This window comes from Scheffersomyces xylosifermentans, assembly GCF_036884685.1.
Source record: "Scheffersomyces xylosifermentans strain CBS 12540 chromosome Unknown RJT20scaffold_6, whole genome shotgun sequence".
Lineage (NCBI taxonomy): Eukaryota > Fungi > Ascomycota > Pichiomycetes > Serinales > Debaryomycetaceae > Scheffersomyces > Scheffersomyces xylosifermentans.
Window position 1 is genome coordinate 1,038,973 of NW_027042944.1, and position 26,999 is coordinate 1,065,971.

Below are 26,999 nucleotides of genomic sequence, written 5' to 3' on the forward strand. Positions count from 1 at the left end.
AGTTTAATCCTAGCTGAGCTTCCATTGTAATATGCTGTGATTCACAACTCCATTGAATCAAGTGGTGAAGAGAGTACCTCCTCCGTCTTTTCCGTAGCCAGGCTTTACTGACCTTTGTTTTTCTCTCCACATTAATGGATTACAATGACCCAGACGTCGTAAAAGTTCTATATTGAAATGACCCATTTGGTAAGCCTCTTACAAAGAATTCATAGCCACAGATACGCAAATAATGACCTACAGTTCAAAGGAAAGCTCTGGCGGGTTATACCCATCCAGAATGAATTATCGGGTCTAATTCTATATTGAATACAAACGGCGTATACTAGTATATACCAGTACCCGAATTTTGGCGGGAACAAAGAAGACAAACGAAGTAATTACGTCGTGAATGAACATTAACAATTAAAATAGCAAAACAGGGTGAAATATGGGAAGCAAAGCAACATGAAAAGACGAATTTGGCAACCAAGTAATTGGCCCATAATCCGTCGTCTAGGGCCCACGGAGGACCATACACACGTCATCCATCAACGGTGACGAGAAAAACCCACTCTCTAATCCTTCAATACGACGTACAAGGCGTGTAAAATAGCTGGGAACCAGACAAAGATACATAACACAAGGTTAATCCACAATGGTGTGGAAGCTCCGACCTTCATGAAGACAGCCAAAGGAGGCAATAACAAGGCCAAGATGACGGCAACAATCTTTTCTGAGTTCATTGTATATATGTGTGGATAGGAATTGGTGGTAGTTCTACGACTGTGACGGGAAGTCTAAGAAGAGATATGGAGTGTGCTGGCTGGTAATGAAATATGTGTGACTACTACGACGAGAAGACACTAGGATATCAATAAGGGAGAATTGTCGACTTTTATATCAATGGACAATATCTGGAATTTATGTTCGAAAACAATTAGAAATTATTCAATAATATCACCGCCCAGTGGTTATTAATTCCGAAAACAGGATCTTTCGGTTGCTATTTATAATGACGATGTTTTTGGAGTCATTATTTAAAGGGGCGGGAGAAAAAAGGTTTCTCGCTGGCGGCGAGGGAATTGTTTGCGGCAAAGAAACCGGGGGTTCGTCAGGGAGAGGGAAGCGGGACAAAAAGAAGCGGTAAAAGGATGAGTATAAAGGTATTTACTGTGGGAACCATGGAGGAAATTTTAAAAAATAGTTAATAAGAGATTGTATAGGGTAGAACATGAAGTATTCAGCAACTACGACTTCCCAATTGGTGGTATTTTGCCTATCATTATTTGGTCTCATACTGATGGTCCCACTTGACGGAAAAAAACTGTCGCTAAGCAGAACTTCGTGCTGGCTTCACATATTGGGAAACTTTTCGCATTTCAATGTGTGTGTGTGATGGGAGGAGTTCGATAATAGTATGTCATGTGGTAGATGTTTCAATACGAATTTCTGCTATTACTACCTTATTTGATGGTGACATTGCTCCCCTCCATGAGAACTCTCTTGCTCAGTTTTTCGTTACTTAAATTCCTAATTCCTACTTCAACTCCGATGGTCCTCCTCCCATCGCTTTCTTGTTGACTCTCATCGTCTCTAGACATCCGTTCAGGAATGCTCGCTCGAATTTGGAACATCCAATTTAATTCCCGGTGCGTGATCATAATGACAACGTTTTCTGTATTCTTGTCACTGGTAACCCTCGTAAAATTCATCCGAAGCTGCTGCTGCTGCGCCTTAGAAGTAGTGATGTAAAGTGTCAACAACTTCGTGACCAGGTCGGTAATACGGTCAATGACTCTCCATTATTTACAGCTTTGTCATCTCATCGTAGGGCCTGAACCTCTGCCAAATTCGGAAGTCGGAGATGAGCTCCGGAGCCCCATTAGTGATTATAGCACGTGACCACATTCCACAATCTCCACTTCGACCAAAAGCCATCCATGGAGTGGAGTCTTATTCACCACGTAGAGGAGAGATTACTTAAGCAAGTATAGACATTATTGTCTTATTGTCTCCATTGGTAGTGGTTTTCAATTGTTGGCGAAGATAGGGGAAATTGCGTACAATGGTTGAAAATAAGCCATATTAAGGTTGCAATAAGGTCGAGAAATGAGTTATTGTAGGCGGCCGTGCATGGCCCTATCTTAATTGGAGTTCGTATTGAAGATTCTTGGATAGAAGATAGGAGGTGGAAAGGATGGGAATTAGAGCCGTTCGTTGGGGCTTCATCAATTCGTGACTTAAGCAAGGTAAATTCGAGTTCTGTTCGCAAATTAAATAGGATAAGTTGTGTTGGTGAGCAAGGCGTTACGTGTCAAATGCTGAAAATTGAATGCGATGACAAAAGCATAATTGTAGTAATTAAGAATAGGTAGCCACATTGTATTACACTGAAATTGTTGATATTGAACATTTATATGTATGAGCTTGAAGTCTGAATTTGTGATATTGAGTTAGAGATAGCTAAAGCAAAACAAAAGGTGATAGTTATAAGATCAACTCGTTCAACGTCTCAAAAGATTGGAAGTTCTTCAGCATAGCCCGACCAGTTGCCAGCACTTCTGCGGTCCCCTTAATTTCCTTTTGTATCCGTTTCTAATCTCGTCTCTTCGCTATCAATTGTCCTTAAAGCTAAATTGGGCATAGTACCGATTGCGAAATATTTCAACATATGTACTTCGGCCAAAAACAAGGAAAGCGAAGCAGACAAATAACCAGTTTCTTCCTCTCCAAATAGATAGTATCCCATACAAGAGAGTCTACAGAATTCCCCACAATAATACTCTTACCCTCCCATGACCGGGGACCTAATAGATCCAGGGTGAAAGTCCCATAGAGATTGGCTGCGATAAATCGCGATAACCGTAATTTCATAATTTTCCCCTAGTGATTTCCCAGGGCTAAATCAGTGTTAATGCTAAACACCAACAAAATCGCTGGAAACACCACTTTTCACCCTCATTCTCTTATATGTGAGTAAAAGTAACACCATAAGACCCCACTGGAGTTTTGCCATACCCGCCGCCCCAACCAAACATAACCTTCTATTCTTGATCTCTGTTATAATTGCGGAGAATTACCACATGCTCCAGCCCTTTATCAATCATCCACTGTCAGCTTGGTATTGGCCCATTTTTCCAATTGTTTCCCTCACAAATTGACACATACTAAACTGATCTTTCCTCTGCATACATTATACGCAAAGAGCCCGAATCATACCACCTTTTTCCCAACCTAAATTCCCTTCCATACCCCCATCCATCCATGGATATTCCCCTTACTCCATTCCAATACTGCACACCGTCGGTATTCTCTTCTTCCGATGGCTACCCCACAAATGACAGAGCAAGCCCGTGCCGCAGTACCGTCATCCTCGGGACATGCCCATAGTTACGGTTTCAGCTGGGGCTCGGTCGTGGCACTGGCAGTAGAGAAGGAATGGTGCCCGAGTAGTGATGTGGGGGATATGTACTTAAGTCAGAGGGGCATTAAGTCTATCGGTTCGGTTTGGCATATTGTCGGAAAAGAGTCTTGGAAAGCTAGCCCTGCCGTGGAAACTGCTTTGTTGTATAAATATAGAGGAAAGTAGGTATTCAACACCGAGTGAAAAATTGGAGTCAAGCATTTATCATTATTGGTATTATTGATTGCATATTCTTTTTTTAAAGAAACTTTTGTTGATTTCATTATTCCGATACGATACTGGGTAGACTTGGATTGAATTAAAATATTCAATAACATTACACCATATAAAAAAATCCGCTTTCTTTCGGCTTCTTTATCACTGTAGCTGATCCATTGGTCTCTTCCAAATTTCATACCTCGGAATAGACTCTTCTCACATCAACTTATAACCACTAGTTGCAGTTCCACGTTATTTCTGCTGGTAAGACGTCACTTCTCGCCATTTGTTGATTCTGAATCACCTCTAAAAGTCTTCAGATCATAACTTTTTCAACCACTTTTCGTCCAACGTTCATCTGAAATATCCCGTTCAAAATGGCCTTAGTCAGTATGCCCAAGTCTTTGAACCAGATCATTATCAAGCCGAAGTTGAAACATACCGGAGAGCCTCTTGAAGTCAAGAGTACCGTCTCTACAACAGATGGCCCAAAACCAGCTGCTACCATTGCCGAGGAAAGAAGCAGAACAAATTTTGACATCGATGAGATGCACAAGTTCCTCGAAGGTTCGCCTGAAAAGGCCGAACAGGTCCTCAAGTTATACAAGTCTTTGGAAAGAGACCCAATTTTGAGCACTAACTTTGAACACTTCGACTATACTAAGGAGCAAGAAAGAGAATTGGTTGCTCAAAGAATCGACCGTATGAGTAGATACCTTGAGACCGAACCAGCAGCCAAGTTTAACAGAAGATTGCAAATCATGACTGTTGTAGACCCTTCTATGGGAGTTCGTATTGCCGTCAACTTGGGTTTGTTCCTCAATTGTATCAGAGGAAACGGTACCGATGCGCAGTACGAATACTGGTCCAAGTATAAGGAAAGTGGTATCATCAAGCAAATGTACGGATGTTTCGGTATGACCGAGTTGGGCCATGGTTCCAACGTCGCTGGCTGTGAAACAACCGCTACTTTCGATGAAGAGACCGACACTTTCGTCATTGACACCCCAACCATCAGTGCTACCAAATGGTGGATCGGTGGTGCTGCCCACTCTGCTACCCACACTGTTTGTTACGCCAGATTAATAGTTAAGGGTAAGGACTACGGTGTCAAGACCTTTGTTGTCCCATTGAGAGACGCTAACCACAACTTGAACCCAGGTATCGCTATTGGAGACATCGGAGCTAAAATGGGAAGACAAGGTATTGACAACGGTTGGATTCAGTTCACCGATGTGGTTATTCCACGTTTCTTCATGCTTCAGAGATGGTGTATTGTCGCCAGAGATGGTACTGTTACATTGCCTCCTTTGGAGCAATTGTCTTACATTTCCTTGTTAGAAGGAAGAGTCAACATGGCTACAGACTCATACAGAATTGGTGCTAGATATACCACTATCGCTCTCAGATATGCAGTTGGTAGAAGGCAATTCAAGGCCAAGCAAAGTGATGCTTTGGAAACGAAATTGTTAGACTACAACCTTCATCAAAGACGTTTGTTACCATACTTGGCTTTAACATATGCTGCTGCCTTGGGAACGTATAGATTGGAATTGCAACACGAGTCTGTCTTGTCTGAGATGGAAAAGGGTCTCAAGGAAAACAACAAGCAGTTGATTAACCAGGCCATTGTCAACACCAAGTCTTTGTTCGTTGACTCTGGTTCTATGAAGTCAAGTTTGACCTGGTTAGCAGCCGACTTAATTAACGAAGCAAGACAATCTTGTGGTGGTCACGGTTACTCTGCCTACAATGGTTTCGGCAAAACATACAACGATTGGGTTGTACAGTGTACTTGGGAAGGTGACAACAATGTGTTGGCTATGTCTGCTGGTAAGACTATCATCAAGAATGTTCAACAAGTTCTCAAGGGCAAAACAATTCAGACACCTACTTTGGACTTCTTGAACGATGCCAAGCAACTACTTGCCGTTAAGAATGTTCTCAAGAGCGAACAGGATATTGAGGATGTTTCCAAGGTCAGATTGGCTGTTCAAGCTGTTATCATAAAGTTTTCAGCTTCTTTACTTGAGCTCTTGAAGGCCAACAAGAACAAATGGGATTTGATTTCTCCACAGAGAGTTCAATTGTCCAAATTGAGATGTCACTACTATTTATTGGAGACATTTGAAGACAGATTGAAAACAATCAGTCCATGCTCTGAGTTGTACGCTCAATTGAGCAACGTATTAAAATTATACTACGTTTCTCAGATTTTGATTCCATTCACTGCTGAGTTCATCAGATTAAACGTATTGAGCTCAGATTTGATCGAGTACGTCAATACTACTTTAGCTACCAACCTTTGCTTAGCCATCAGACCATACGTCATCGGTTTAACTGACTCATTCAAGCAACCAGACAACATCACTTTCTCCTTGATCGGTAAGTACGACGGTAACATCTACGAGAACTACCTTGAGAAGGTCAAGGTATTGAACCCACCAAGAAACTTCAAAGCTCCATACTCTGCTGCCTTGGAAGCCATGTTGAACAGAAAGTCTTTGGACGAAAGAAACAGATTCGAAAAGAGTGGCGAGGCTGCTGCTGCTTTATCTAAGTAGATGATCTTCATTTCAATTCCTTTCATTCATTTGATACTTGATATTGTTATACATCATTCAAAGGTATTGTTTGGATGGTATTATTATTTATTTAGCACGAGCCATTATTGAAATATTGCGATTGTAAATTTAATTGTTGATGTAGACACCAGTTAATACAATTAGGCTTTTAAATGGCAGCCTTCTACGGATAAGATCATAATACTTCCTTCCTAATATATGGTATAAAATGACGCCTGGACCCATGTCTTCTCACTAAGAATATCCTTTTCTCTCACGCTCATCTAAAAGAAAAACAACAATGCACTGTCACTCAAGTTTACCAACTAAGAATTAGAACCCCATAGTTACCCCCTTTACATTCTTTAACAATTTTAGGCCTCTCATTTGCATCATAAGCCCCATGACAGATTGTTGCAAAAAACCACAACTTTATGCGACAGTCCCTTTTCGGGTGTGGCTCTTATCAATTTTTATTCTCGTATTTAAGAAACCGATTTCTCTTATTAATTTTTCTATTTGTAGAGAAGTAGAGATCTTCTTTTCAGTAGATATTTTTGAAATATAGTATAGAAGCTTGGAGGAAGAGGAGCTATCGTGAATTGTCTTGCTTAGGAATAATTTTGATTTGGGTAAGTGAGTGTGTGTTTTGTGTTTCTTGTGTTCTTTGGCAGTTTCTAGATTCTATATACTTAAATCGTAGACATTCATTTTTTCAGTAGTTCATTGTATATAGAGTAAATAGAATTCCATATTTCACAACCAATTTAGAATTATTCAAGACAATTAACTGCTCAAGAATTATGGCTGTGGACTCAAGTACAAAACCCCTTGACATCGGAATCATCGGAGGTGGGTTGGCCGGTTCGTTTGCTGCTGTGGCATTGGGCCGTTTGCCCAATACAAAAATCACTGTGTATGAAAAATCGCCAGCTGCTACTGAAGTTGGGGCTTGGATCTCTCTAACAAATGCTACATTTGACGTTCTTACTAGATTTATCGACAGCGACAAATTGAATGGTATAGCTTTCAGGGGAGACCCCAATAATGAGTATGTTACCAGACATTGGAAGACGGGTGAAATAATCTATACTCAGGAAACCTTCAACAGATCCAGACCGTTTGTAGAAGCTAGGACCCACCGAATTCCACTTCACAACCTCATTCTAGAGCATGTACCACTGAATGTCGAAATTAAGTATGATAGCAATGTGGCAAGTATTACCTCTTCGCCAGAAGGTATTACTATTAATGCCAAATACGACAAGAAGGACAGACACGATTTGGTTGTTGTTGCCGACGGAATCTATTCCCGTATTCGTCAACAGTTCTTTCCTAAAGGAGCTATTAAGTATAAAGGGGTTGTTGCATATAGGAGTGTGTTTCCAGAGTCATTAGTCTCCCATATAACTGACTTACCAAGTGATACTTCAGTATGGGCAAAGTCTGGCTCCGTAGTATTTTTATCCAAGTTGGGATTGGGCCAGTATGGCGTAGTAGCAATTATAAGTGAACCAGAGGCTACAGCAGGGAAGTTAAAATGGAACAGAGGAACCGGCGAATGGGGAAGAAAGAGGCTAAAAGAATTCTTTGACCAATGGGATTCTAGAATTAACCAGGTCATCCAGATCGTACCTGAGATCTTAGCATTTCCTTTAGAATCAGGTCCATGGTTATCTAATTTGGTTGTTGATGACCAAATAGCATTTATTGGTGATGCAGCCCATCCAACTTCAGGAGTTTACGGAGCAGGAGCTTCCTTTGGCTTCTCTGATGCATGGGCACTTTACCGGTCGTTACAAGAGACTTCTTCGAATCACTGGGTCAGGGCGGCTACAGTTGCAAATAAGTACAATATCAAGTTGGCGTTATTTTTGTTCAACGAAACAAGAAGATATTTCTTGCAGAGAGTTGAGAAACAGATTGCTATTGATGCGGAAGTGGGAAGAGACCATCTTTCCAAAGCCAAGGACGATAAAGAGTGGACAGACAAATACTTAATTGTTAGAAGTGGTGGTGAATGGATGAGATCCCATAATGTAGAGCTAGAATATCAGAAAGTGAGGGACCAATATTCCGTTCTTCTCCAGAGGAACCTTACCAGCTTTCAGACCCTTGGCCATGGACTTACCGAATGGGATATCCCGAAGTTATAGTCATGAAATTGCAGCCTTTAATGTACATACAAACAATACCATCAGTAATAATAACCATGCACAGTCCTATATAATACGTGCGTGGTTTACCAGCGATCTGTAGAGTTTGCAGCTAACGAAAAAAAACTATTAACAATCACACATATATTATTTGGTTTGTACGTCCAGGCCCCCCTTTGACCTCTCACTTAGACGAGAGATTGCCAAGACGTAGTCCTACCAATTAGGTTACAAATTCCATACTTTAGCTCGTCTTCCAAGACTAAACATTACTGTTACCAGATCCTAAATTGAATGTTTCATCGTATGACTGTACCATGTCCTATTATCGCATTTTATGGTGCCAATTGCAGCCAATTTCTCAGTCATCCCCAGTGCTAACTAAAAAAATCATATGATGATCTGTGCATATCGCAGAAATGTATTTTCGTAAATAACAGCTCTTATAGGCCAATTATTTAATTTCAAAAAGTTTTTATGATATAACATCTCTAACAAAGTTATCTCAGATAAGATTTCTAAACATAAAGATACCAATACTTCCCTACTAATCAAATTTTGGAAATGCTGTTCAAACCAGTTTCTGATTATTATAATTTGCAGATGCACCCAATCGTTAATTTAGTTCTTGCTGCGTTCGATGTTCTGTACAATTGCAAAAATAACCGATCGTGATAGAAGGGTGTCGACATGGAATTACGGATCCAGACAACGGAATTCAGGTTGTAGGGGCAGTGTTAGACTAGTTCGCCTGTTCCACGGTTCGAATGGGTAAAAAGGGTGGAATAAGACAATAGTCCAATATTTTGGATCAATTTTTTGCAGAGGTGAAAATTTCAGCCTTCTGAAATTTGGTAGCACTTGGGAGGATAAGGTAAAAGATGAATGGTGGGGTTAGTAAACAAAAGAGGATGCTGATTAAGCATTTGAAATACAAGGGAAGGTATGAAACCGAGACTTCAAGTACTATGACATAGTTCTAAATTATGTTCAGTGAGGGAAAACTAAGAGCTCTAGTAGCATGAGAAAGCTACTCAGGTGAATTTGAAGAGAATGAATATATATATATATGCTACCTGATCTCATACTATATGATCACAGTTCTGGAAACTTACACATGAACAAAGTCATCTTCCAGGTGACTTACCTATACATTCCATTAAGCCGTTCTTTTCTTGTACAAACACTATGAACTACACTGTATTCCTTTCATTTTCAATTCATGTCATTGCAAATAAATAAACATTAGGCTATAATCTTTTTCTAAACATAAAGCTAAACAAGGGGCTAAGATAAACACAAGGAAGCGGATCTACCAGCTTACTTGGACAACATCTCAGCAGCATCATCAGTCTTCTCGAATCTGTTTCTTTCATCCAAAGACTTTCTGTTCAACATGGCTTCCAAGGCAGCAGAGTATGGAGCCTTGAAGTTTCTTGGTGGGTTCAACTCCTTGACGGCAGTGAAGTAGTTCTCGTAGATGTTACCATCGAATCTACCAATAGCAGAGTTGATCATCATGTCTGATTGTTGGAAGGCATCGGTGTAAGCAACAGCGTGTGGTCTAACTTCTTGAAGCAAGCTTGGAAGTTGGTTGGAGGAAACCTCAGTGATGAAGTCAGTGGTGGCGACGTGGTAAGTCAAGAAAGTAGCGGCAAACTTCTCCAAGATAATACCGGAAGCGTATAACTTACCAATCAAGGTCAACCATGGAACCAACTCCTTGTCTTCAGTAGTCTCAACTCTTCTGAGGAACTCTTCCAACAAGTAGTGGTGAGACTTCAATCTGGTGATTTCCACACTTTCTGGACCGACGTATTCGAAGTTGTGCTTTCTGACAGACTCGGAAGCTCTGTAGGACAATCTTATGATAGCGACTTCCAAAGCCTTCAAGATCAACTTCAAGTCAGCAGCATCGGCAGCAGTCTTCAAGATAGGAGTCTTGTAGTTATCACCAATGTACTTCTTGGTGTGGGTCAAGAAAGCAGAAGAACCCTTGACAATCTTGTCATCATCAATGACAGCCAAGACGTGCTTGATAATTGGCTTACCAATCGAGATACCAAGAACGTTGTTGTCACCTTCCCAAGTACATTGGACGACCCAGTCGTCGTATGCCTTACCGAAACCGTTGTAAGCGGAGTAACCGTGACCACCACAAGATTGTCTACATTGGTCAATAACTTCAGCAGCTAACCAAGTACAGGTAGACTTCAATGAACCAGAGTCAATGAACAAAGACTTCATCTCTTCGATGGCCTTCATAATTCCAGCATCGTCATCATTGTCGACGGCATCGTCTAAGAGAGTCAAAGTGTCCTCAATGGTTCTCTCAACCTTGTAGGCACCGGCAGAGAAAACATAAGCCAAGGCAAGGTATGGTAACAATCTCTTTTGGTGCAATGGGTAGTCCAACAATTGGTTTTCTGGGACACCCTCTTCGAACTCCTGGCCCGAAGGACGGAATTGTCTTCTTCCAATACCGTATCTGATAGCAATGGTGGTCATTCTAGCGGCCATTCTGAAAGAGTCAAGAACCATGATAACTCTACCACCCAATAAAGCAGAGTAAGACAATTGTTCCAATGGTGGAAGGATAACCTCACCGTCCTTGGAGACCTTACAGAACTTTTGCAACATGAAGAAACGTGGGATTCTGACGTTGGAGAATTGGATCCAACCGTTATCGATACCGTCTCTTCCCATCTTGGAACCAATGTCACCGACAGAGATACCTGGGTTAAGTTCGTGGTTAGCGTCTCTCAAAGGCACAACGAAGGTCTTGACACCGTAGTCTTCACCCTTGACGATCAATCTGGCGTAGACAGTGGTGTGTGTAGCAGAGTGAGCAGCACCACCGATCCACCACTTGGTGGCACCGATGTGAGGAGTGTTGATGACGAACTCATCGGTGTCTTGGTCGAAAGTAGCAGTGGTTTCCAAACCCATAACGTTAGAACCATGGGCTAATTCGGTCATGGCGAAACAACCGTAGATACCCTTAACATAGGCGGTTTCTTTACTCAAGGCCCAGTAACCGAGCTGCTCAGCAGTACCGTTACCTCTGATACAAGAAAGGAACAAACCAAGGTTGACACCAAGTCTTGTTCCGACTTGTGGGTCGAAAGCATTGACGATAGAAAGTCTTCTCTGGAAGTCGGAGAAGTTGTCACCTTCAATGTATCTGGCCAAACGGTTGATCTTGTGGACAGTCAACTCTCTTTGCTCATCCTTGGTGAGATCGTAGTACTTGAGGTCGGTGTTCAAGATAGGATCTCTTTCCATCTGTTGGGTGAGCTGGAGGAACAACTCTGATCTAGCCTTCGAACCTTCAAGGAAATGGTGCATCTTGATGGTGTCGAACTGGATGTTGTCTCTCTCCTTGGCAATGGAGGATCTTGGATCAGGGGCATTTGGGGCCTGGATGACACTCGAAGTCTTGTAAGCGCTCATGATGGGATATTTGACTGTGTTTTACTGTGACGAGAAGCGGGACTTTTGTGGAGTAAGCACGGTATTGTTAATAGTGGACTAACTTTTGGGACAAAGGCAAAGAACACGGGATTGTTAAAACAAAGTGCTTAGTAAACGGAGATCAGTCTTTTCTAAGTAAAAACAACTCTGGAGAAATCTGGGACTTCTGGCAAAACTTTTACTTTCTTTCCAGGCACACTCCGATATTTATACACTATCGGTTATCATACAGCAACGGCTCATTCCACGTTACTCCACAAAATGTCCAGTGAAATATTTTCCATAGATGAACCGTGGGATTTCATGTGCTTTGGGGTAGAGGAGGAGGTAGTGTATGTTGAGGAGAGACGGTGTGCCGAGGATGAGTGTGATATCCGCCGAACATTAGGGTTGATGTGGTTGTAGTGTATGTGTCATTGTCAGTGGAACGGTACGGATAGATGATTGGTGATGTATTGTAGTGGTGGTAGTGGTGGTGGTGGTGGTGGTGGTAGTAAAAGTAGTAATAATGGCAAGAAGAGGAAGAAGTAGTGATTGTTGATGCTGTGTTTTTTTTTTGTTGTTGTTTTAATAAATGTTCGTTAATAAAAAATGTTAGCGCTTAACGTGGACAGATTTTGTGGAGGTCTCATGGAGGTCTCATGGGGGAATTGGAGTCTCATGGGGGGACTTGGAGTCTCATGGGCGGACTTGGTGTTGGAATTTTGGAGTTTTGCAGTTTTGCAGTTTCGTGGAGTTTCGTGGAGTCTGGTTTTTCTTGTGCTTCTCTGTTCGGTGTGCGTGTGTCAGTAAATGTTTATGGTTAATTGTGCTGTTGTTAGGTGGGCTGTGGGTGGTGGCTAGCTAGTGTTTGTTTAAGTTTATTTGTGTATTTAGTGTATACTGTATGCTCATTGTATGTTTACTACCGTTTCTTTAAGACATTGACTCTGTATTATCTATACATTTCCATACATGTATCGTGTTCTCCATTACTCTCAAGTACTAAGTACTAACACGCATTGACTCTACTCACCGTACTGTATTCCCTTTCCCTCTTCACCGTGGTGGGATTGCACCTTTTGTTTCTTCCTGATTCACCATGGAAAGTAATCATTTTACCTTTACTGAGCTTTCCACTGCCTTCCTACAAGATCGTACTACGATTTAGCGAGAAATGAATCATCCTCTGATTTTTACCGCGAGCTTTAGAACTCTCGCTGGCTCCCCACCCTACGCAGTTGACCTTTGCAGCCATTTCATGTTTCTTCCTAGAACTCTTAACCTGCTTGAGTAGTGGTATTTACATCGCAACTGTCAATTGAATGCTCCTCTCCTACTCTTATGCTCTTTCTTCTACTGCTACTACCCTCTTCCCATCGCTACTGGCACAATACATCATCCAATACATCACCGCTCCCATGCAACATCGCCCATCGTATCACGTGTAATTCTTCAAATTCTTTCAAATTTACATCCCTCTATCACCTCCTGACGATTCAACTCTTTTTGCTCTTTTTCCTAATATCTTCAGCTTTTCACCTGCTCCTTCCCTTCCTGGTACCCCTGACTTCCAGAATCACCCGTTTTTCATTACCTTTCTTGTACAAATCTATCATGCCATTTCGCTTATTACCTCCTCTGCCTGGAAACTTTATACCGAGCTCCGAGGACTTGGGGAAAAGCCTGCCTGCAGGGCAGCAAATGACTTTTGGAGGTTACAAGTATCTGGGGAAAAGAATGCCCTATCAAATGAGTGCTACGTCACCATAACATCAAGATGATCACTGTTATTGTCTTCTGTTCGGAGGCTCTTTCCAGCATCTGCCGGTGCTCTGATGTACCATTTTGTCTACTTTCCTTTTTCTTAAACCCGTCGACCCATTTCCATTGCCGTTAAGCTTATCAACTGAACATTTCCTTTATTGCCGACTTCCCCAGTTTTCGGTCGCGATGATCGTAATCGTGCCCCTCCTTTTTTTCACTGGCTTTAAATTTTGTTCTCTATGAAGTATCAGTGTCTTCCAGCGGATTGATTCCACCACGGATTGTGGTAAGAAATAATAGTGGTTCGTGTTTTTGCAGTTGGGTTGATCTTTATTTCGTCTAGTTTCATCCAACTGAATGAAACAAGCCCTTCGGAATTCCCTCTTTATCATTGCAGGGAATATTATAATTATTATTAATTTTGACATTCTTCGTTGCAGACACACTCATTTTCTCTCACTCAACTCTCACTGGCTATCTCCGATAATTGTACTCCGAAAACATTAACCAGGCCCAATGTTTACTCTTCATGAACTTCTATATAACCCATATCCCATTATTCCGCGGTCTGTCAACATCGGAAAAACCGTAACTCAAGGATTCTACATTCAATGTATGTTAAGTTGCAGCAAAGTGCTGACTTTCCTAACACCTGTGACTGACTCCATGTATTCCGCCCATTTTCCCCTTTTGTTCTTCGCTCTAGACAAGTAAAATCCCATTCACACCTGATAAATACAGGCCATTCCGTATGCCGTTAAAACCATGTACGGTATATTTCGTCGTGAAATAGTCGAGCCTTTCGGTGTCTGGACTCGCTCCAGAAAACGTTCTGTGGGGTAAAGTGGTGTGCTTTTTTTCTATCATTTTAGCAATCGCATCCTCCACTTTCAGTCACTGGCTGTTATAGTTTCACATGATAATCCTGCAAACTTACTTCTTTTTAGCATCATCATTCATATGCTTACCGCATTTGGTATCGCTCGATTGTTTATGTCCGACTTTGGATTTGAATTTTGCATCCTAAACGAAAAGTGATGAAGAGAGTATATTGTGAATATGAATTCTATACGCTATATTAAAAGTGAAGATGTGAGTTGTGAACACAGAGCGATGATCTGAGGTCCCATCTTACGATTTCTAGTAGTTGCTTGAATGACGACCACGAACTCGTACGGTTTGCTAAATCGGGAGAACCGTATTCTTAACCATATCAAATTGTTCATTCATCATTTGAAATGGTCATTGCTGACTAGGGAGCAATGGCCATTTTCATAGCCCAAAACCCTAGCGTAATTGACTGATATCTTTTCGATAAAGAATTAAAAAATGACCTTTGTCTACCTATTAAGTATGTACAAGTTTAAGGTGGTAGAGACAGTTGGCAATTTCCGAGACATTTTCTTGTCAATCTTCAATGAACGAAAGACTTTCTCAATCAGCAACGTGGAAAGATTCAAACATGAGATGTGACTTAGTCATTTAGTCATTTTGCATCATATTCAGTTCGAATTCGCCATGAGCCTTCTCAACAAATGCAATAGAGGATATCTCAGGTGAGAACTCTATGAGGATAGACTTTTTGCCACCATTGCGATATACATGTGAAAATAGAAGTTAACACGCCTAACACATCCTCTGTGGCCCTTTATTCTTCATGATGCAAATAGTTAGTGATGTGTTTGATAGGTTTTTGAAGTTTGAGGAACGACTGCGCCTTGCACCTACCATGAGAGCGATGAACAGATATGAGTTCATGAGACAAGTAAAATTCATCTTTATGGGTTGCATTAAAGATCAGTCAGATTTTGCACCCTTTCACTGTCATCGTAGGTGGACACTTCCTTTTGAATGTAATCAACACGGTTCTCCCAAATAAGATCCTGTTTTAGAATCAATTGGTACAATTTGCTGCAATTAAATTTAAACCTTTTAGTATACAAATAACCACTCAACTCCATTAAGTAGGATGTTGTGAAGTAAACATTCTTGATTTCATTGAGCTCTATTAGATTTCTAATGTCCTTTTTGAGCTCTTCTCTCTCCTCTTCTGTTAAGTTGTCCAGATATCGATCATAATTCTTCAATTGCTGAAGTGAACTAAGCAACTTCTTTCTGTCCTCAACTGCCAAGTTAAGTAATTTTATGATTACAAGAAAGTTCTTAGAGCTCTTGAAGTAATCACGATTTAGAATGAGCTTGTTATGGATAATTTCCTGACATTTCAATTCGAAACATTTGATATTATTGGAATTGTTCATAATACCCCGTAAATTTCTATAGTCCTGAGTCATATCATCATTTGATTCACTATGAATTGGGTATTGAGCCATTGGAAGATAGATCTTGTCAGCACCAGCTTGAGACAGGCAACGTGTTTTTGGAATTGTGGGTTATTTATGCTATGTTAATGATTTTACTGTTCTTCCTTTCTTGACCTGGCGTATCCCTATATTTTTCAACAATCTATTCAAAAACTCTCTCCTGGAAAATGTGATGCATTATCTTTTCATTAATGAGGGAAACATTTACTGGGTCAATGGAGTGCAATTTTGCACCTATATCAGTGCTGTATTAAACGAATAAGCCTTTGGAACGACTTAAAGAAGAATCTCGCTCGATTTCAGGTTTGGTTGCTTATTGAGTTGACAGGCAACCCATAAATATATATATTTATATATACATATATTAAGTATATATATAAACAAATATACATATATATTTTAAAAGGTGCCTGATAATAATAGCAATGCAACCAAAAAAAAAAAAAAAAAGAATTTCCACGAGTTGATCTACCTTACATCAAATTGAGTTTCATGAAGTTCAAACGGGTAGAAAATAATTACGAAACTACCACCATGGATTTCAAAGGGTCGGCAAGTGATTGACATCTCCTTCTAGTTGATCATAGCCAGATTTTCACGCCAACTTTGGGTCGATCACTCCCACTGTTCGTGAGATTCCTAGCTCAAGTTGTGTGAATACAGCCCGTTATATCAACCGACGATGCTGGTTCTAATTTAACTTCCACCATGTTCATCCCCCACTTATACCCACCGGGCTGTTTGTAACAATGTACCTTGAATCAAAGAATTACTTTTTTGAATTATTTTCAATGACTTTGTATCTCATGCCGTTGCAATCTTTCTAGAAATAGTACTAGGCCTCGTATGTGAGCCCAAAAACCAAATTGGTAGTGATGTGCCGTGCGCATCGAGTCTACCCCATTGAGACATTAGGTGCACCCAACAATAAATGTTCAGTTTATCCAAATCCCTCTTCGGCTGGAATTCTAGGTGACCGACCGTTACGATACAGATGCATGGAAAATATAATTTACCAGCTGCATGGTTCCTTGTGAGACGCCAGTTGTAGTTTTTTGAAATTAAGCATAATCGCGGCGCACGCTACCGAAACCATCACCAACGGGCCGCCTTCTACATGTGTCAACTTGGCAGCTTATTTTTGAGTATACCTTAATATACAATAGTGTGGCAAGGATGGACCTAGAACAGAGCGATTAATCTGCTATGCATAATCAACTGCCCATCATTCTTTAACGAAGCACAAGGCACTGGGATTTGCAATGTAATAAATAATTATTTAATAATATTTGTGTAATATATTTTTGAGTCGATAAAAACTGAAGTTCTATGCATGGAAGGGGTCTCACAAAGTATAATTTTGGTGGTTATGTATATCCCTTTCTTGTTAATATCTCTTTTCTGCTACAACTTCGGGCAAATCCAGATTCCAAGGTTCATCTTTTCTTGAAATTATCGGCATTTCTATCTGGGTTTACTTGAATGCGGCATAGTGCAGATTCTGCAACCCGTATTGGGGGACCAAAGAGGAATTAAACATCCGCCATATATTTTCTTGGAGGATAATACTTCGATTTAGATATGTTCAAGACTGTGAAATTTTATAATAAGGGTTGTGCAGAGCTAAATATGCATTGCCAATCCCTCTCCCATCGGATTTCTAACGTCCTGTGCGTGTGGTGTCTCCTAGGGAGGGTAGAAAAGCGGAAGAAGACAATTTTCAGGGTGGGGAACAAAACGACCTAACTAGCATTACGAAGTACCTCGGTGGAATCAAATCCAATTAAGATACTTCCATAAGATCGAACTTGCTTTATTTATGAAATAAAAATGCAACAACTCTCTACTTTGCCGCCAAGTCAATCTAGCGTTGAGAGAATGGGGCTGGCTTGATGCGTATGAACCCTATTTCCAAGTTCCAGAGATTTGAAACAGTCTAATGCGCATTTCTACGGCATTCATAGCACAGATTTGAAGATGCCGGTATGCATTCACTCGGAAGTTGGATTCCATTGGTTTTAATTACAATCACCATTTCTATGTTATAAAAATTATATTTGAAAAGTATATACAGTATAAATCATGAGCGCCTTACCATGGCGGGGCCTGAAGTAAAATGTAGTTGTTTTAGAAATTACGTCGTGACTATCCGCATAGGGAATAGATGCATATTTTGACTTCTGACAAGTCCTCATTTCAGACGCTATGGCTCACGTACGGCGACTTGTACTGAATAGGGGCATGAAACCAAACCAAATGGCCTCATATCGCTGCACAAGCATTTCAGTAGATGAACATGAGTGTATAGAATTTCACATTGAACGCAACATATAAAAAAAACACTTCTTCAAACGCTTCCTTGTGGACAAGCGATGAAATTCGTTAGCAAAAGTGCTGTGAGCAAATAATCTCGGGCGTAAACACTTTCGATATCAATAAAGTTTTCGGCTATTGGAGAACTAAGCGAATATGGTCTTAGTAGCGAGATGACCCACACTGCTTGACTCCAGCACCCCCTTGTGTTGTTCGAAAATGCTTACAATTGTGGGACCAACATGTCCATCAAAGGCGATTGGATGAACAAGACTCCCAATGAGAAGAGGGTAACGTTCAATCCGATGGTGTAGGCTGGGGTCTTCTTGAATTGTTCAAGAGCAGACTCTTCCTTTGGAACTGGGGCTGCGAATCTTCCGGACATTACTAACTATTATAGACTGTGTGTTTTATACCTGCTATCGAATCCTTGAAATCAGTATTCTTCGCTATTCTTCTTCCTTTATATCAACTTCTTTCTCCCTTTTCATTTGCATTTTTGATATTTGCTCTCCGGACGACCACGAAAATTTTCTGGTGCTGGCAAATCGTATCATGGGATCGCCTGCACGTGCGAAATAATTTGAACTTGCACGTGACATGATCCACACCGTGACATCGAAGATGATCAAAAATGACGAAGTATAAGAGATTTGTTAGGGTTTATGTTAAGCAATTCTTTCTAATAATACATAAGAAGCAGAATAAATGGCGTCGATCGAAGTTGAATTGGGCGTGACCCCCGAAAATACCTATTCTATTGCAGGAAAGCAGGTGAAATTTGACACCGCTGAAGACATAGCGCCTTACTTAAAGGAACTTAATGCTCTTAAGGATGTGAAGAAGATCGACTTCTCGGGTAATACTATTGGTATTGAGGCATCTAAGAGCTTATCGGAAGCGATTTTAACCCACAAAGATACCATTGTTGAGATCAACTTTTCCGATTTGTACACGGGACGTTTAAACACCGAAATTCCCCAATCGTTAGAGTACTTGTTACCTAGTCTTTTGAAGCTTCCAAATTTGAAGCTCATCAACTTGAGTGATAACGCCTTCGGATTGCAAACTATCGATCCAATTGAAGCTTATTTGGCCAAAGCCATCTCTGTAGAACATGTGATCTTGTCTAACAACGGTATGGGCCCATTTGCCGGTGCTAGAATCGGTGGTTCTCTTTTCAAGTTGGCCAAAGCTAAGAAGGCTGCTGGAAAAGGTTCATTGAAAACATTCATTTGTGGAAGAAATAGATTGGAAAATGGATCTATTAATTATTTGGCTGTTGGTTTAAGAAACCACGAGGATTTGCAAGTAGTCAGATTGTACCAAAACGGTATCAGACCAGCTGGTATTTCCAAATTGGTCGAAAAGGCTTTAGCATTGACAAAGAAGTTGCAAATTGTAGACTTGCAGGATAACACCATTACTGCCAAGGGAGCTACTAAGATTGCCAATGCTCTTGAAAAGTGGGAAGACTTGGTCGAATTGAACCTTAACGATGCCTTGTTAAAGAGCAAAGGTTCTTTAGAAGTAGTTGAGGCATTGAAAAAGGGCGAGGCCAAGAAGGACTTAAAGAGTTTGAGATTGCAATACAACGAATTAGAGGCTGACAGCTTGGAAGCCTTAGTGGATGTTATTGAAAAGAAATTGCCAAACTTGAAGGTCTTGGAATTAAATGGTAACAGATTTGAAGAAGACAGTAAGTTTGTTGAGAAGATTAACGACATCTTCGAAGACAGAGGATTTGGAGAATTGGATGATTTGGATGAGCTCGAAGAAATCGACAGCGATGAGGAAGATGAAGATGACGATGACGACGAAGAGGAAGATACCTTGGAAGAAGATCTCGACTTAGATGAGTTAGAGAAGGAATTGAGCGGAAAGGAAGCTGCATCAAAGGATGCCTCTGTGGATGATCTCGCTGCGGAGTTGTCTGAAACCCACTTGAAGTAAAGCTTGCTGGTAATAACGTATGTTAAATAGATATATAGATTAATGTTATGCTTTTTAACGAAGACATACGATTGATTATTCTTTTTGTATAACTAAATGGAAGGAAGGAAATTTTGAGGAATTCGCTGGATTGATAAGTGTTTTAATACAAAAATTTTCTTATTCTGTTAAGATAGAATAACACACCCTTCCTGTTGTGTATTTGAACCTACAAATTCTGAAGATGTTCCTATAAATTCATCACTTAGATATCTCCAATATTTGTACACTAATTTCTCTTCCATATTGAATTGGTAAATTATCTTCGATATGTTCAATTTTCGTTAAAATTATTCTAGATTATTCTAGTACCTTTGACTTCCTTCTCTACAAGTATATGTCAAATCGAAAAAAATATACTCATTAATACACCATAAAAGAGAGTTTGTTAAAACCAGTTATTAAATCAAGTTATTCCGGCTAATTAATACTAACTATTAAAACCTCACTTTCCCATAAATACTTCCCTAAATTTATGTTATTTCTTTACATTTTCTTTTTTCTTTTATTTTTTTCTTTCACCACTACTTCATAACCTTACACCACAAAATATCCTCACTTTCCTAATATCCATACCATCCTCCTATAGATTCTCTATCAACTACCTATCTACTACCATCATTCATCCAAGACTACAATGACCCTCCACCTAAATCACAGCGCTACCACATCACCTCTTTTTTCGCTCGCACCATAATTTTTCAGGCGCAAAACCGCGGCAGCCAAGCAACTTCCGCTTTGGTACTTAGCGTTTATAGATTTATAGTGAGTTGATTCTTTACAGATAAAGACCCATTGTGCTTCAGCTGGATGTTGTAGTTGTAGTAGTAGTATCAGCAGTGAAGTATGTCGAGTCTTTTCAAACTCTCTATCAAGGGAATCCGGTCTTTCGAGCCGGAAAACGAAGAAACCATCCAATTTGGCTTCCCTTTGACTCTCATCTGTGGCCAGAATGGTTGCGGAAAGACTACCATCATTGAATGCTTGAAGTACGTGACAACAGGAGACTTGCCGCCAAACTCCAAGGGAGGAGCCTTTGTCAATGACCCCAGCATCTCAGGAAGGCCTGTGGTAACGGGACAGATCAAATTGGCATTCCGAAACGCTAATGGAAAGTCAATGATCTCTACCAGAACGGTGCTGTTAACTAGAAAACAGGCCAGAGGAGGAGTTTTCACCAACACCTTCAAAACACTCGAGGGCCAATTAGCTACAATAGACAAGGGCAACAAAGTCAGCATATCGACTAAGAATGCCGAATTGGATACCCAAACTCCCATCTATTTGGGCGCGTCTCCAGCTATTCTAGACTACGTGATCTTCTGTCACCAAGACGAGAGTCTCTGGCCATTGAGTGAAGCTTCGGTTTTGAAGAAGAGATTCGATGACATCTTCGAGGCGTCGAAATTTACCAAAGTTCTAGAGAATTTGAAAACAATAAAGAAAGATATGGGTGTTGATATCAAGTTGATAGAACAGAGTGTAAAGCACCTCAAGATCGACAAGAGTCGAGCTAAGAAGATCGAAGACAAATTGGCAGAAATGAACAACTCAGTGGAGCAATTCACCGAGGATATTAGTGAGATAAACTTGAAGATTGAAGCAAAGGAAAAGGAAGCAGAAGAGTTATTTGCATCCAACCAGGAGTTCCAAAGAGTGTTGAGTGATTTTGAGAGCTTGAAACTTAAGAAGAGATCGTTACAGGAAAACATAGAACGAACAAAGGGTTCAATTGAGTTGTTGAAAGATACTGACGAAGAATTGCTCGATCAACAGACTAACTTTGGTGCTATTACAGAAGAAAAGGAACTGCAAATCAAAGCTTTACAAATATCTAACTCCGAATTGAACCAAGAATTGAAGAATAAGACCGCGGAATATAACGAGCTAATTAGATTGGAAGGTTCTCTCAAAGCAAAAGAGACACAATACGAAGAGAATCTTGAGAGTTTACGTGAAATAATAGAACTGAATCAAGATAACTTAGACTTCAAATCAAGTGGAGACATTGCCTCCGATATTGTGAAGTACAAGTCTAAATTAGAACAAGCACATAAAGCCACTAAATCCGAATTCAAGAAGATTTCTAATGATTTTCAATCGGTAGAAACTGAAATACAGAAATCATTGCAAGAAGTGTTGGACTCGATAACCAGAGAGGAGCAGCATCAAGAGTATTGTTCGAATGACATTCAAAGTTCAAAGAAGAAATTGGCATCTCTCAAAAGCAGAGTCGAAATAGCAAATAGTGACGAAAGTGAACTAGAATTGAAAAGGGCAGATTTAGAAAGTTCAACTACCAAATTGGACGAGAAGAAGGGAAACAATGAAATCAGAAAACTTGATACAAGAATTCAAGATAACAAGGACACCCTCTCGAAGTTGGAGTTTGAAGTAGAGGAAATTGCAAAGAAGATAGGAACCAGTAACAAGCAGTCAGATGTGAGGACTAGAATTACTTTACTAGAGGAATCGTTGGTAACAAAAAATAAGTATCTTCAAGATGCTGTATCTGCCACCTCCGTCCTATTTAAGAAGAACACAAGAGAAGATCTCGTGATGGACACTTGTGAAACAGTTTTGGATAAGACTCTTACAGAAGTTGTGAAGGAATTTGAAAAGCAACAGAAAAAGGTCGTTGAAATATCAGGAGAATCAGAATCGACCAGCGCTTTAATAAGGTCAAGTGAATCGTCGAAGAAACAATATGAAAAAAATATCGCAGAACTTAAAGAGAAGATTTTGAAAGTAATAGAAGAAGGCGAAATTGATAGTTATGAGTCAGTTGTCGAAGACTTGGAGGAAAGCTATCGTAACGTGATGGAGGATGTGAACACGTCGGAAGTGACTAGGCAATTCAATATTACTGCCATCAGCATTGCTGAAAAAGAGAAGCATTGTCTTCTTTGTAAGCGTTCCTTCGATACTACAGCATTAAAAAAATTTGTCGATGAACTACAGAGGAGTGTAAAGCAGGATAAGATCAAGGAGACAGAAGATCAAGCCAAAGAAATTAGAACCGAGTTGGATTCTGTGAAGTCAATAAACTCATTCGTCCTTACATACAGAGATTCCTTAAAGCAGTTAAAAGAAATCGAATCCACTCTTGAGAAGCTCAACTCTACATGGGAAGAGCAGAAATTTGACCTTGACACAGAGCAGGAATCATTAGAAGAGCTCCGTATCAAACGTGATGAGTGTACCACCTTAAAAAAACCTCTCGGAGATATCATTCGCCTAAGAGGAGAAATCAAGGGTTTAGAGACACAAATGAGCGAGTTACAAGAAGAGATAGAAGGATTTGGTACTGCCGTGCTCTCAATTTCAGAATTACAAAAATTGCTGCAACTGAAGTCGTCTCAGATCAAAACTTTGAGAGAAGCCATAAATGATGATTCGGAGGCTAAATTTGACTTGCAGAGGGAAATTCAAAGATCAGAGAATAAAGTGAAGGATATCAAATTGGCAATCAGTACCTTAGAAAGGTCGTTAGCTGATATTACAAACTTGAAGACTACAATTAATGAAGTGGAATCAAACATAAGCTCATTGGAATCAAAGTTCACTGATATAAAATCTTCCTTGGCCTCACTTTATGAAAAGAGGGACTTGAATTCGAAAGAACTTGCCGATATTAGAAGCTCGAATCTTTCCATTTTGGAAGAAAAGAAGAGTATTCTTGACGGGATTACGGATAGACTAGACAAATTCAATGTGCTAGCGGTTGCCGTGAAGGAATTCGAAACAAAGGACCTCGCAAGAGTTCAAGAAAACGCCGAAGCTGTTGCAAAGGTGAAAGAGTTTATGGAAACTTTTCAAAAGGATATTCTGAATACTAACGAGAATATCCGTGAGCTTGAAAAAGCGGTGGCTGATTCTGCTAGAATACAGCATAATATTATCGCTAATATCGATTACAGGGGACAGTTGAGGAAGTTGGAGGAAACTGAAAATGATATCCAGGCATTAGATATATCAAACGCACAGTTTAGAAAGGAAGAATATCATGAGAAGTCAAGAAAACTAAGACAAGAAACTACGGATTTGACATCAGAACATGCTGGAAAGATTGGTGAAGTCAAACAGATAAAGGACCAAATCAGAACCTTACAGAAGGAATTAGCTACAGATTACAAGAACGTAAATGAGAATTACCACGAAGAGTGGATCAAACTTCAAACGAATCTATTGGTTTCGAACGATATCCAAACTTATTCGAAGGCGCTTGATAACGCTATCATGAAGTACCACAGTATTAAGATGGAAGATATCAATAGAATTCTTGGAGAGTTATGGTCCCAGACATACAAAGGCTCTGATATTTCGACTATTGCTATTAAAAGTGATGTAAACTTACAGGCCAAGGGAAACAGATCATATAACTATAGAGTGGTTATGTACAAAAACAGTAATGAATTAGACATGCGTGGAAGATGCTCAGCAGGTCAGAAGGTGCTTGCTAGTATTTTAATTCGATTAGCTTTGGCGGAGTGTTTCGGTATCAACTGTGGTATCATTGCCCTAGACGAGCCAACAACCAACTTGGACCACGAGAATTCCGAATCCTTAGCTGAAGCACTTAACAATATCATTGAGTACAGAAAGTCTCAGAGGAATTTCCAATTAATTGTTATTACTCATGACGAAAACTTCTTGACGCACATAAACGGAGGTAAGTTTACGGATCACTTTTATAGGGTCCAAAGAGATGAACAGCAAAATTCAAGGATTTATAGTTTGCCGATTAGTAAAATTCAGGAAGATTGAACTGGGTTCTCTCAAATAGACGGGTCATTTGAAATCAAACCTTCGATTGAAGATGAGGGCTTTTCAGGTTGTAGCAAAGAGTTTGGTAAGCTTGCACTTGCACTATTTTCAATATGAGGAGCCTTTGTACGTAATTGGATCAATAATTTATCTTTGTCTCTCCATGTATGCTCCAAGTATCTCTCGAGTTTAGTTCTTTTCACTGGGATTCGCGATAAAGATTTGGTTTGGACATTTATGGTTATTGTTATAGGCGATTTGCTTGTAAATGATTCTAAAAGGGTAGGAGTATACATGGTATCATCTGCAGCACTTCCACTTGGAATGTGCTTCTGATATAATAATGTAATATCATAGATTTTAGTAAACTTAAAGTTACCCGCAGATTTCATAGCGCACATTGTATTGGCAAAACCCGAGAACCTTGGGTACAATAGGTTCCGTAATACGGGTAGATAGTATTTTTCACTCTGCTTGTTCTGTAGACTTGCATCTTCCGGGGTCCAAATGTTTACCTCTGGGAAGAGGATGACCCATTCCGGAAACTTGCTTCGAAGAACCTTCTGAAACACTGTACCGACAAGGCCTTCTTCAAGCTCCCAATTTTCATCACACTTGGCAAAATTTAGCAATATTCGTAAAGTTGGAACCCTCCAAATTAAAAACCACGTGAAAAAATTGATCCTTGGTAATGTCAATCGGTTTTCGCCGACTTGATTAGCGCTTGAACAATGGGAATTGGCGTAACGAGCTAAGTACGCCATAGCGATGTGATCGGTTAAAGATTGGTGATTGCTGACAATTATCGCAGATTCTGTATCTATTTCATCTCCTGTGATGTTAAACAGCACGTTGTTACGATTCTGTGGATTAGTATAAGGTTTAGTATATTTTTTTTGACGCCAGAAGGTAAACTTACTAAGAAGAATATACTAAGGTCCCAGAACAAGGCGGCAGTTTCTCTTTTTACGTTATTGGCGGCTTCTGGGAAGCCGAATGCTATGAAATGGCACAATGCTGAAATAATATGGTAGACCACTAGGGAATATAGAAGAACCGCCAAGATCATCGCCCCTTTCACACGGACAATGGAAGACTGCAAAGGCACTTCGTCCGAGGAGAACAATCCTAGATGGTAGATCAATTCCATTGTTTGCTGAGCTGCTGGTCTCCAATTAAGCTTTTACGGTGATTGACGCTTCTTCTGCCTCGAGTCGATCCACTGCAATGCACGAACTTACTGTTAGTACACACTAACCTAGATGATACTCTAATTATTAGTGCCACATTGTCCCTGTGAAATTCACTAGCCGATAGTATAAGTAAGTATTATAATCGCTATAGCCTGCAGACAACCGTGCTGCTGCTTTTGACTGCAAATCTTTCTTTTTTTTATTCAGCTGGTTAAGCGCCTGTGGGGTATGGATGCTTGTATATGTGTATTGCATAGGGATGAAGGAGCTTTTAAGGTGATGCAGCATATGGTTATGGTTATGGTTATGGTTTTTTAGAAGACAAAGGGTATTTTGCACGGAGTTATTATTTAGCTCATAGAGAGGGGCGGTTGGTGATAGAATTTAGTTGGCGGATTTATATGTTGGTTAATTTCATATGCTGTTGATCGGGACCGCCTTTCTCAAATGGCATTTCGCATTCGCATTTCGCATTCGCATTTCGCAGCTCTTTTTTTTTTGACTCTGGTGATGCTATCCAAGTTCGTAACTTTGAAGGGGTAGATGATTTGACGATTACGGAACTCCTTAGTTCATTGCGGTATTGGAAGATGCGTTGAAGCAGAGCTGGTTTTGTAAATGTCAGATTTTTTTGTAGTTTATAGTCCATGTTCTCTTAATTCTATACTAGTGGGGTGTCAAAACTATAGCTTTTGCAGAGTAGCTTAATGTCGAAAAGTCAACTTGTTATTAACCTCAACTTTTACCATTTCCATGTACTACAACATCTACTACTGTATTTCTACTAACATCCCTAGGCTTCAAACCGTCAGCACTGGTCTCACCTCATATGAATTTGTAGTGACAACTATTGATATTTCACGATA

General features: G+C 40.1%; 8 protein-coding genes across 8 annotated transcripts; 4 read left to right on the forward strand and 4 right to left on the reverse strand. All coding sequences in view use genetic code 12, as the record gives it.

Annotated features, from left to right (window-relative positions):
• Nucleotides 1-3,891: 3,891 nt before the first annotated feature.
• On the forward strand, nt 3,892-6,563 carry PXP2 (Pxp2p). The gene has a single exon (XM_064920628.1). The coding sequence runs from the start codon at nt 3,982-3,984 to the stop codon at nt 6,166-6,168; it is 2,187 nt and encodes a 728-aa protein (XP_064773204.1). The 5' UTR covers nt 3,892-3,981; the 3' UTR covers nt 6,169-6,563.
• Nucleotides 6,564-6,971: 408 nt separating this feature from the next.
• Nucleotides 6,972-8,324, forward strand: RJT20DRAFT_146221 (FAD-dependent oxidoreductase; the record flags this gene model as incomplete). Its single annotated transcript, XM_064918848.1, has 1 exon — nt 6,972-8,324. The coding sequence occupies one exon, from the start codon at nt 6,972-6,974 to the stop codon at nt 8,322-8,324; it is 1,353 nt and encodes a 450-aa protein (XP_064773205.1).
• A 1,320-nt stretch (nt 8,325-9,644) lies between these two features.
• POX1-3 (acyl-CoA oxidase) lies at nt 9,645-11,777 on the reverse strand (the record flags this gene model as incomplete). The annotated part of the gene is made up of 1 exon (XM_064918849.1): nt 9,645-11,777. One exon carries the CDS (start codon nt 11,775-11,777, stop codon nt 9,645-9,647), a length of 2,133 nt encoding a protein of 710 aa, XP_064773206.1.
• Nucleotides 11,778-14,872: 3,095 nt separating this feature from the next.
• Nucleotides 14,873-16,171, reverse strand: RJT20DRAFT_54857 (uncharacterized protein). The gene has a single exon (XM_064920629.1). It carries the CDS (start codon nt 15,875-15,877, stop codon nt 15,335-15,337), a length of 543 nt encoding a protein of 180 aa, XP_064773207.1. The 5' UTR covers nt 15,878-16,171; the 3' UTR covers nt 14,873-15,334.
• Nucleotides 16,172-17,861: 1,690 nt separating this feature from the next.
• Nucleotides 17,862-18,566, reverse strand: TOM6 (Tom6p; the record flags this gene model as incomplete). Its single annotated transcript, XM_064918646.1, has 2 exons — nt 17,862-18,327; nt 18,409-18,566. 2 exons carry the CDS (start codon nt 18,564-18,566, stop codon nt 18,216-18,218), a joined length of 270 nt encoding a protein of 89 aa, XP_064773208.1. The 3' UTR covers nt 17,862-18,215.
• Nucleotides 18,567-18,809: 243 nt separating this feature from the next.
• On the forward strand, nt 18,810-20,363 carry RNA1 (GTPase-activating protein). The gene has a single exon (XM_064917594.1). The coding sequence runs from the start codon at nt 18,890-18,892 to the stop codon at nt 20,132-20,134; it is 1,245 nt and encodes a 414-aa protein (XP_064773209.1). The 5' UTR covers nt 18,810-18,889; the 3' UTR covers nt 20,135-20,363.
• A 615-nt stretch (nt 20,364-20,978) lies between these two features.
• Nucleotides 20,979-24,946, forward strand: RAD50 (MRX complex DNA-binding subunit). The gene has a single exon (XM_064920630.1). It carries the CDS (start codon nt 21,020-21,022, stop codon nt 24,938-24,940), a length of 3,921 nt encoding a protein of 1,306 aa, XP_064773210.1. The 5' UTR covers nt 20,979-21,019; the 3' UTR covers nt 24,941-24,946.
• RJT20DRAFT_54878 (uncharacterized protein) lies at nt 24,947-25,942 on the reverse strand. The gene has a single exon (XM_064920631.1). The coding sequence runs from the start codon at nt 25,702-25,704 to the stop codon at nt 24,952-24,954; it is 753 nt and encodes a 250-aa protein (XP_064773211.1). The 5' UTR covers nt 25,705-25,942; the 3' UTR covers nt 24,947-24,951.
• Nucleotides 25,943-26,999: the final 1,057 nt, after the last annotated feature.